Source organism: Anabrus simplex, chromosome 11, assembly GCF_040414725.1.
Source record: "Anabrus simplex isolate iqAnaSimp1 chromosome 11, ASM4041472v1, whole genome shotgun sequence".
Lineage (NCBI taxonomy): Eukaryota > Metazoa > Arthropoda > Insecta > Orthoptera > Tettigoniidae > Anabrus > Anabrus simplex.
Window position 1 is genome coordinate 84,074,922 of NC_090275.1, and position 12,223 is coordinate 84,087,144.

General features: G+C 36.8%; 1 protein-coding gene across 3 annotated transcripts in view; it reads right to left on the bottom strand.

Moving 5' to 3' along the window:
- Nucleotides 1-12,223, bottom strand: part of LOC136883240 (ATP-dependent DNA helicase DDX11) — a 153,319-nt gene that overhangs the window by 14,882 nt on the left and 126,214 nt on the right. For all 3 annotated transcript variants that reach the window (XM_067155448.2, XM_067155446.2, XM_067155447.2), the window contains one exon: nt 10,597-10,727. In XM_067155448.2, coding sequence (XP_067011549.2) covers nt 10,597-10,727 — 131 coding nt within the window. The remainder of the gene's footprint in view (nt 1-10,596; nt 10,728-12,223) is intronic.

Here is a 12,223-nt window from a genome sequence, read left to right on the forward strand (position 1 = left end):
TCAAACATTAATTACCGCTACGCGAGTTAAAAATCTCTATACTTTTACTGGGGAAACTTCGTCAGTTTCCTGTGAAAACTTCTTTCAGTTCAGCCACTATCAGCCAAATTCTTCGAAAAATCTAATAACGCCAAGCCAAACAACAGTTGAACACAAGTAGTTTTCAATTTTCTAATCTAATAAAATAAAGCACATTAGATACAAAAGCACCCAACACGATGGCAAAATCCCTTTTTTTAAATCTTCCATTGTAATTTGGTCACCAGTATACTCTCTCTCTTTGCGTTTAGGCCATCTGTGGACCACGGTGCTTGTGTTCTAGCTGTGTTTTTGTCTTCGTCTGCCCCTTTTAGCATACTGGATTGTGTTCTTAGTGGCCTCTTGAGCCTTCCTGTTGGCCCAGTATTCCTTCATTTTCTCGCTGAATTCTTTCCTGCGCTCCTCTGACCAATTCCTGGCTCCTTTGTGGCTAGCTGATGTATACTGTTCATATTCAGTTTCTGGGAATCTTGTACCACGTAAATTATGCCTACATCAACTTTTAAATGTTACGCTGAACTCAAGAATATTGTTTCGAATGTAAGTATTGATTCTCGAAAGTTCTTGAATGCATTATAGCGGTATTCAATTCTGCCCTTAACTAATCACAATCAAATTGAAAAGAGAAAAAAAATCATTAAAACTTCTCACATTACAGTTATTCGTGACCTTGAGCTCAGCTGGAAAACACGCTCGATGTACAAGTCAATAAGAGTGAGAAATGATACAAAGTTTTTTAAATGTAACGTGCGCAAATAAAACAACTGCGGTTTTTATATAATTTTAACACAAAAACGTAAAATTCCTAGTCTTATATATATTATTATATTACAGGACCGGTTTTGACTTTTAAATAGTCATCATCAGCTGTACATGAATACCTTTACATTTGTGTCAAGCATTAGTTAATATGTCCTTTCCTAAAGGGAGATGCCATAAGGAAGCATTATGTGTCTAAGTGTCCAAATTGGGCATGTTGAATGTGAAATGGTTATATATTATGATTCAGGTACTTAGGTATAGAGCTATCTCTTTTGGACTAGAATTTGTTTGTAAAACCTAACTTAAGCTTAAAAATATGAATACATTAAACACATTAAAGTACACAGTACATGTTAAAATCCTTTAAAATAATGAATATAAAACATTTCATAGAAATGAATGTATACGTCTTGCGTGTATCTATGTTCTCATTTGAGTCCAATGTTATGAATAATTCAGTGCTTGCTTTCATAGGCAATGCTGTAGCTCTCTTGGGAAGTCTTATTGTATATTTAAATGTCTCCACTTGTGTGTGTGGTGAAAAGCTTCTATTGTTAACAAAATCCAGTATATAGACAGAGGTAAGTATGTGCAGCTGTGAGTGGAATATTATCTTTATGTATTGGAGGAAGTTGTGGTCTAGGTTGTACGTAAGTATTTCTTGATGCAGAGTGGTGGCTCCTTCCTCGTCTATAACTGTATGCTGATGTATGTTATCTGTGGAAGACGAAAATAAAGTATGAGTAGGGTTATAAGCTGAAGGAATGCTTATATGTGTGTGTGTGTGTGTGTGTGTTAAGTGAATGTGTACTTACTATTGCTGTCGTGGTTGGGTTGCTTGGATTTGAGTGCTTGGTATGTACTGTATCGCGTTCTCTTTAGGTTTGTGTCTGCCGCTGCGAGGGGAATGGATAGAGAGGAGTAGGGAGAGTTGCTGTTATGGGGGGAGGGCGGAGCTGGGCGTGTCGTTCATCGGTAGTATGGCGCGATGTTCGCTGACTAAACGATCGCTTAATTTTAATGCTAAATACTGCAATTAAGTGAAAATGGGATACACCTCGAGATATGCCAGACTGCATAATTGATTTCACAGGTTAGTTTACATTTTCTCGCATCTGGTTAAATTACGGAAAGGTTATTATCATGCAAATTTATAGCGAGAAAGTTATCATTTCTCTACTGGCGCTTGAAGTTTGTTTTCATCATACGTATAATACAGTTAAGTTAGGATAGGTGACGCAGTTTGAATAAGGAAACTGGAACGTTCGCCACAAAATGTGATTTATCATCTTTGGTACCGGTACAGTATAGTTTTCTTGCTATGTGCATTTGTGAGCTCTCTCGTCGACATTCGAAGATGATGTTGGAGAAGATTAGTAATACCCAACGACTGCTGTTCTCTAAAGAAAATCCTAAATGAAAAAATGATAACAAGTTTTCGTAATAAATGCGTAAATAACATGGCCGATAGCAGTTGTTAACTCATTAAAAATAATGGGTGAAGTAAACTATCCCTTAATTTTAATTTTATATACCTACCGAAATTAGGTAAGAATGTCATACACCTCAAGATATGGCAGAGTACATCACTGATTTCAGAGGATAGTTCTTATTTTCTCGCATCTAGTTAAATTTCAGAAAGGCTATTCACATGTAAATTTTTAGCATAGATAACTCATTTCTCTACATGCGTTTCAAATATGTTTTCATGACACATATACGGTTAGGTTAAGTGACGCTACTTGAAGAAGAAAACTCTGGAGTGATACCATATTTCTCCGAGCCCAAGACGACGTTTTTTCCTCTCAGAATCTCATGCGATAAATCAAGGGTCGTCTTGCATTCGCGGCCTAACAGGAAAGAATACCACTGGCAACTCTCGCGGTAACCACACTGCTTCTTTTCACCCCCGCACAAAATTTGTTGACAATAAACGACCGCCTCTTTATTATACATCGCTAGCAGTGACAACCGGTTGTTCAGTGTATGTGTGTAACGTCACTGGATCTCAGGAAATAGTGAAGATAGAATGACATTCTGTTAGCCTCTACAAAAACGTTTTTCAAATTTGCAGAATGGCATCAAAACACGCGAGCCTTCGAATTCCTAGAAAGGCCACGGCTACTCAGTGGCAGAGTTACGTATACCGCGTCTGCTGTACCTGACTTAGTAAAATTAAATTTTATAGACAGTAAGAATATTATCATGATGGATAGTCGTAAAGATACATGGAACAGGTATTGCCGGCAAATTTTCAACGGATTCTCGTCGATATTATGATGCCAATTTTACATTAATGGTTATTAAACACTCGGAAATGTAGAATAACTGTGCAGCCGCAAGAATATATGGCATAGGCCTAACTACAGTCAATATTTGGCGTCAGCGTGAAGACAAAGATAGCTAAAGAAATTTGTAGCCTATTGTACAAAAAATGTATTCAGTGGTTCGCAACAAGGACGCTTTAAACAAGTCGAAGATGGAATTGTGAGGTATGTGCATGAAAAAAGCAAGGGCGGAAGGGGTATACAGTGGCACAATAAACGCGTTCGTTGACCTTCAACGTTCGCGATTAGGCCTATACATCACTAGCCGCTGAAGTTGGCCGAACACGGCAAGCGAGACGTGCGTGTAGTGGTAGCCGGTTATATCTGACACTGAGTAAAAGTACCGTGACAGTTTTATAGACAGCAAGAATATTTTCGTGACGGATCGCCATATTGTAGAGACGCATGGAATAGGTATTGCCAGCAAATTTTCAATGGGTTCTCTTTGTTATTATGATGCCAATTTTAAGTTAATAGTCACTAAACTCGCGGAAATAAAGAATAATTGTGCAGCCGCAAAAAAATGCAGCATAACGAAAGCCAATGTTCAGCCTCTAAAAATAGTCTAAAATGTGTACTGTACAACAAAGCCATAAATATGATTTTACAAAGCACTTTTTGAGCCTGATTTAATATTTTTGAAGAAAAAAGTGGGGTTCGTCTTGGATTTGGAGAAATACGGTATTGTAATTTTTTCAGAATGAAATTAAACATACACTTTCACGTAGTATCGGATTTCAAAAATTAACAAACAAGTAAGCCGTAGTGTGGATATCATCCGCGGAATAGCAAGTTTTGAACAAACTGATTGCCGTTTCATACCGATTTTAATGTGTATGGGGGTTTTCCAACTTTTATACAAACATCGGATATAACGACAATCCGCTATAGCGAGTAAATTTTCCGCTGTTGTAAATTCTTGCTATAACGGACTTCTACTGTACTAAATTTGTGTTGAGAAGGAGCAGTTTTGATTTCTGCCTGAAAGCCAAGTAACTATACAGTGCCCTGAGGGAAGTGCCAAAAACCTGTTCGGTGATACAATCAAAAAAAAAAAAAAAATCTATCCTTGGACATAACGTAGACGTTTTACAAGTACAAACATGTGACGAAACTCGTTCTGTCTTCAAGTAGAACTGTCGAAATGCGCTCTGTGTCCTTCCATTTGTTGTGTCCACTCTCTCCTTTATGATCTCCGAGGATTCTCTAAACAATACCACCCGAATGATATGGTCTCTTTAGCAAGTTCACCACCGATCGCTTTTTCAGTACAGTACTTTCTCTAATTATCACAATGATGGGACGTTAACACTAAGACTAAGGACGCCTTAGCTGTCCTATCGTGAGATACAGTTTCTTGAAAAACACTTGAACGAGGATTTAGCGTTGTTGGGACTGAAATTTCTGGACGGTTGATCCGGGAAATTGTTTCCTCAAGGAACGGATAATACAGGAATTTTTCAATGTGATTTAATTAGGATGCTCACGGCACCACGTAATTCAAACGAATAATCCGGGAATGTATAATCGAGGTTCTACTATACTGAGAACTAGAGCATAATAAATCAAGCAGGCTGAATTGCAAGAAGTTCATCACTAGGGAGCGGATTTTTATGTAATTACATATTTTTTTTGCGTAAGTTTTAACGCAAGTTACGAAGTTCATTATTCCTATTGTACATCCCCAAGTGTAAAAACTGAATCTTATTTCACATAAAAACACATATTTTCACATTTAAAAAATGTAAATACATATTTTAAGAAAATCTATAATAAGCACATAAATCGGCAATATTTGTTGATCAATAAAATTTAAAATGCTTCTGTGTTATAAAACAATGCTCATATTTTCATTTTACGATTATGGTATTGTTTTTTAACAGTGTATTTAACATAATGTATCTGAATGTTTTGGCTATTTATGGACTTCCCTCCATCTATCTATATATATAAAATAAGAGTTTTGTCTGTACATTGCTCAGAATTGGAAAAGAATGGTATTTCTGTATCGATCATGTCCACAGTAACAAGAAAATGCAGTTTTTACTTTTCCGTAATTTCTGTCTGTCTGTCTGTATGTATGTATGTACACGCATCCCTAGAAAACGGCTGAAGAGAATTTAATAAAAATCGGTATGTAGAGTCGGGGAGTGAGCCGCTACAATCTAGGCTATAAATTATTTTATTCACGGTGAGTGAAATGGTAGTTTAGGGGAAGGCCTAAAATTCAATCGTCAAATATTTATATTATTAGTGGTCATATCGATACATACTAAATAACTAAAGTTATATAGAATTAAATTTCTGATCATTTACGTGTTATGCATTGTTACTGTACCGGCTATGATAACAGAGATATTCATGAATTTGGATTTTTGTTGCTAAGTCCATATCAACGCAGAGCCCCGACAAAATGGGTAAACAGAATTTAATGAAAATCCGTATATAGAACCGGGAATAAGAAACTACATTTTAAGCTATAAACAATTTTATTCACCCTGGGTGAAATGATAGTTTAGGGGAAGGCACCTAAAATTCAATTTTTAAACACCTATGCTCTTGGTCCTATGGAAAAGTACTACATAACAAAAGTTATAAAGAATATAATTTCCGATCATTTATGTTTTATTCAGTTTTACCGTATCGACTATGATAAGAGTGGTATTTCAGAACCAGAAGACAATAATGTGAGGGCCTACAATATCAAAAGCGCGTAACATAGATCAACAATAACATTACACTGACCATTGTTTGTTGTAATGTTCTTTGTCTCTTATGGTTCATACATTTTCTGATACTGCTGATACGTAACACATTGGTTGATCATAGTATTCGATACCTACTCTGATGCACTGTTTTGAAAGAGCAGTGTGCGCACTTAAGTCAGAGGCTCAGTTAGTAGTAGTAGGAGTAGCAGTATGAACTGGTCTGGAATTGCAATTAAGCCCTATTCCAAATTATAGTACCACAATCCACTAAATAACTCAAAATTCAACCCTGAAAGAGCCGTTTCTTAGGAAAAGCTTCTTCCTCTTCACTTTCATTAAATCTACATTATTTTTATTCCAAATTAGCAGCGAACATGTGGTTTCTTCTCTGGCTTGGAGGAAAAATTGCGTCCATGTCAGATAGTTCTTTCCCCCGCCAGTGTAGTGAATTGAGATTTTCCGACTCATCGCGTACTCCCAGAAAACAGGTAAGTAAACGGGCATAGTTTTTGCCCTGGGACTATCCACTATTTGACTCCCCCCCAACCCCACCCCCGTAAAAAGGAAGAAGATTGTTCATGGATCACGGATGTCTGCGTCTTGGTTATTCCAGCTCTGTAGCATTGGACTGTTAGTTCGGCAGCATATTACTGTTCGTTAAAAGTGAGAAAATGTGTGATTTTTCATTTGATCGAGTATTTCATATGAAGGCATTGCTTTTAATCGCGCCATTCCTACTGACGTCATTGTAATGACGCATGTTCATTTCAGTTGGGAAAACCAGTAAGAGAGTCTTTCTGAGAATCTATAAAGGCAGGCGGAGAGCGAGTGTCTGCCATTACAATGAAAACTCCCCAACCTGATTGTGACTGACGGTAGGCAAGCTGGCCTACCATTACAATGAAAATTACCCAACCCAGTCTTCATATGAGAAAAGACATTGGTGACTTGCCCGTCGTGCTTCTAGGGCAACGTTAAGAGCTATGCAACTTAATACAATCTTGCTCACAACGTTTACACTACCTAACCTAGAATTCTGTATAAAATTTAGAATTCTGTAGCGAAGCACGGGTACATCAGCTAGTAAGTTCTAAAACTTGCTGGTCACTGGCTACGTCGTTACATTTAGACAGCGATTTGATTTGCTGCACAAGATGTTTCTTTGCATGATGTCATTCCAACTCTTTATGAGTCAGCCCTCTCTGGTTTTGTTTATAGAATATCAGTGAAAGGCAATCACGGAGAGATAAGGTGACGTAATTCCATTACGACATGGGAGACTCGGAAGAATATTGCCCCACCATTAGGTAGTGAAATTTCATCACTCCTAAGAGTAAGGTTAGCTGTTCGGGTCCATATATCATTCCCGTGGTCGTGTGATTTTGTATGGATTTATAAGAAATATTTCCTTCAGTGTCCGCTGCTATTCTTTTTATCGAAACAGTGATTCACTGTAAATGCGTGTGTCGTAACCTGCAAAATAATGCCAAAAGAGAAGTCGAGTACAAGGTCGCGTCTTCAACAATATGTAGGGGAATTTAAAAGCATTTTCACTACCGATGGAAAAGTATTTATTTTGCCAACCGTGTGGTAAAACAGTACGTGCAGATAAACGTTCTCAAGTAATCCAGCGTTCGCGACAATTACTAATAGCTGAACCAGCTACTTCAAATGCAGGCCCATCTAAATATTTCCAGTATTATTTAGATGTGTGCAGAGCATTTGTTTGAACCGACATTCCTCTTGGTAAAATAAATAATCCGGGACTGAGAAATTTCCTAACAAAGTACATTAATTTTGAGCCTCCAGACGAATTCACATTAAGGAAAAACTATCTCCCAAAATGTTACGAAGAAACTTTACAGAGAATTCGGGCAGTATGTGATAGCGAAAAACTGTGGGTGAGCATTGACGAAACCACTGATTCAAGTGGCAGAAAAGTAGGAAATGTTGTAGTTGGTGTGTTGAAGTATGACAAAACTGCTTGCGAACATTCTTATTTGCTAGCATGTAAAGAAATGCTTGCTGCAAACCATGTCACTGTAGCTAGGTTATTCAATGAAGGCATGCACTTACTTTGGCCAAAAGGTATAAAATACGACCATGTATTGCTTTTCCTTACTGACAGTGCAGCTTACATGAAAAAGGCAGCCGAAGGCCTTTGTGTGACCTTTCCAAAAATGATACACGTAACTTGCGTTGTTCATGCTCTACACAGGTTATTTGAAACTGTGCAGGCTCAGTATCCTCAAGTGGATAAATTAGTGTCTAATGGCAAAAAAGTCTTCGTAAAAGCACCCTCAAGAATCGATCTCTTTAAAGAGAAATTCCCGCATCTTGCGCTTCCTCCTCTGCCTATTGTTACACGGTGGGGTACCTGGCTTAGCGCTGTGGTATACTACGCAGACAATTTCGAAAGTTTTGCATCCGTTGTGAACGTGCTAGATAAAAACGACGCGTCGTCAATTGAGATTCTTCAAGAGATACTAAAAGACAGCTCTTTGAAAAATGATTTGGCGTTTATATCTGCCAATCTAAGCTTCTTGTGTAAAACTATAGACATACTTGAAAAATCCATTTACCTGTTGTCCGAAACAGTGAAGGAAGTGCGCACTGTTGAAAATAAATTAGATTCACTCCCGGCTTCGCAGGTACAGGGATTGTTAAAGGTCAAATATCAAAATTTGTTCAGGAAAAACAGAAGATTTCAAACAATGTGCCAAATTTCTAATGTATTAGAGGGTGCTCATGTTGGTGAAATTGATGGCGTTATTGTTGGTGACATTCCTCTCCTTAACTATGCTCGTCTGACTTCCTGTGATGTGGAGCGATCGTTTTCGCAGTATAAGGCGTTCTTTAGAGATAATCGGCATGCATTTGTGATGGACAATTTGGTGATGACCTTTGTTGTTCACTGCAATTCTGAGACTACTTCTAGCAACTAATATTCCAGCGTGTGATGGGTGAGTACAAACTGGTACTATTTTTTCAAACATGATAGGTTGATTTTGCCATATTTAAACAAAACATTACCTTTAAAAAAATAACCATTCATAATATCTACTCTGGCATATCAAAAATTAATATACCATACAGCACGTTTCCATACACGGACATCATTTTGCTTTTTTTTTTTTTTTTTTTACTAATTGTTTTACGTCGCACCGACACAGATAGGTCTTACGGCGACGATGGGACAGGAAAGGGCTAGGAGTGGGAAGGAAGCGGCCGTGGCCTTAATTAAGGTACAGCCCCAGCATTTGCCTGGTGTGAAAATGGGAAACCACGGAAAACCATTTTCAGGGCTGCCAACAGTGGGATTCGAACCTACTATCTCCCGAATACTGGATACTGGCCGCACTTAAGCGACTGCAGCTATCGAGCTCGGTTCATTTTGCTTTAAGGAGCACATTTGGTAGCACCATATTCTAATACAAAACATTATACTTATTTACTTCTTGAGCGCGACTAGTTATGTGATATTTAAAGGAAAATAATTTCAATTTTTTTATCACATATTTTAAAGTTTTTCAGCACATAAAAAATAAATATTCTTCACATTTTAGCACATAAAAATCCGCTCCCTATTCATCACAGATAATAAAACAATAGATTAAAACCAAAGTATTAAAATATATAATATTATAAAAGGCAATGCACTATGTGATCGTATAATCAAGAAGGGCATTAATTGGTTAACTGAAATTCAGTCCATTACATATTTGGCATCTGGTAACATATTAAGTTCAGAATACAGAGTCGTTACATAATTTCGTAAGTGAAGAACAATTTTCCAATTTAGATTTATTGTTGTTTTCCTTGTTACAGGAATCAGTATTCAGTTTGACTGTTCTAGATTTTCAATGTTGAGTAAAAAATGCTAGAAGCTGAATAGACATTAAGAAGATTGCAATTAAAAGTTACAGATCTATTCATATGATTATGATGATGTTTATGTTTTGTAGTAAGGATGTAAGGGAAAGGAATTTAAGTCACTAGTAAGACCCCTATTAGAGTATGGTATCAGTGTATAGGACCTTTACCAGGATTACTTGATTCAAGAACTGGAGAAAAATCCAAAGGAAAGCAGCATGATTTGTTCTGGGTGATTTCTGACAAAAGATTAACGTTACAAAAATGTTGTGATTTTTGGGCTGGGAGGACTTGAGAGGAAGGATGTGAGCTGCTCAACTTAGGAGTATGTTCCGAGCTGTCAGTGAAGAGATGGTGTGAATAACATTAGTAGATGAAAGCTCGAGTGAAGTTTTTGAAAGTAGGAAAGATCATTCTATAAAGGTACAGTTCGATTCAAGAGTACAAATTTGGGCAAATACAATATTAGGGATTGGAATAATCTGTTTGATAGATTTCCAACTTCTATGAAATTATTTAAGAAAAGATTAGGTAAACAATCGTTTGGAATCTGCCACCTGGGCAGATCAGTGGCGATTGATTATTTGAGTGACAGTTATACTCATTTTTCATATATCTAGAAGAGGCATGTGACAGAAGAACAAGGAAAAACATATTGACATCAAAAGTGTCTCAACGGTGCATTAGACGTATCGTGGAAAGGTTTAGCAATCCAACTGACGAGCCCACAGCCACACTGGAACAAAATGCTGGTAATTTCACAACTGAAAAGACCTAAAGAGCTCGAACATTTCAAAATTTGCATTCGGTGTAATTATTTATGGTTTCATTCCGATAAGTTAGTTTTTTATTATGTGGGGCAAAAATAACAAATTTTGTGCACTCACCACATGTGTGTTGAGGTACTTCATCTTCTCTTGAAGCTCAGGAGACTGAATGTTAGGATATGGCATCCCTACAACCACAACACAGCGTCCTAGATCATCACTAAAATTCAGTCCTTCACTTAATTTCCCTCCTGTAAATACAGAAAGAAAACTTGAAAGCTTCTTTCCTGAAATCTTTCTTCCTAAGGAAGTACAAATGCATATATTTCTTACGGTAGGGTTACTACTTTTTGCATAAATGTAAATACTCATGAGATTTTTTTTTTGTAAGTTGGCACCTAAAAATGCAGGTGTGTGATTTATTCAGAATAAGGTTCCTAACACCCTGGTAATATCTGAATCCTGTTAGTACATGTACTTAGAAGTAAGGTGTGAATCACGCTGCAAGTGCAACAAGTTCTCATTATTGCTTGCTTGCGGCTAAAGGAAATTTCATATTATTGAAGATACAAAGAATATTGGAAATTGCAGCAGGAAGGGAGTGTGATATCAGCAAAAGTTGTACTTGCAACTGAAAAAAAAAAAAAAATGTTTTAAATACATTCCACTTTTATTAAGTTTTTTCTCTGGGTCTTTGTTACATTTTGTCACTGTGGCAGCCTTGATAATTTTCAGGAAGCTAATAAAATAAAAAATAGGTTTTCTTTTTCAGATAGTTTATAAATGTGTTCAACATTAGTTTCGGCACACTGAAGAACTGAGTTGAACTGAAAAGAGATGGCTTCCGATATCATTAAAAAAAAAATTAATAGTAATTGCTGGTGTTTTGCCACTCTAGAGCAAAGCAGCCAGATATCGTATATAGGCTTCAAAGCTAGCCTGAGGCTGGCTAAAATATTTTTTAAAAAATTTGCAATGGATTAAGCGATTTAAGTTGAACGTCTGTTCAGTACCTGTCTAACAATTTCAACAGCATGTCCAGCCAACCCTTCTAATGGTATGTGATATCATAAAACAACATTTTAAAGTCTTAGCATTTAAACCACAAAGTTTAATAAGTTCAAGATTATAAGAATCTGATTGGTATTGAATCAGGTGGAACCTGAATAATTTCCTTTCAAGTTTATTGTATAATGTTAGTGTCAATAAGGAATAGTGAATATGACCTCTCTTGGGCATCTATGACTATTTCCTTTCAAGTTTATTGTATAATGTTAGTGTCAATAAGGAACAGTGAATATGACATCTCTTGGGCATCTATGACTGAGGTTTATTGAATTTTGTCAAACCAGGGATTCAAACGAATTACCTCCTGAATGCAAGCTGCTGCTGCTACTACTACTACTACTAGATAGACTGCACTCATACCTTTACGAATTAAACATACTGTTTTGGGGTACATCTTTTTGTGCTCATTAGTAATTTTTTGTGGATTTTTAGATGATTTTGGCAGTTATTAAGTCATCAAAATCCAGGCCATGGTTACGACTAAGGTGATAAAGGAATTTGGGACTAGGATTGCTACCTGCTGAATAATGCTGTGTAGTTTTTCCACAAAGTTCACAGATTTAGCATGTTTACCAAAAGCTGTCACAGAAAGTTGTCTCATAATTGCAGTAATTTAAAACGTGATGGATGGAAAAAAACATATGGTTTTAGACTTGAACACAAGGATTAAGGTTATAGA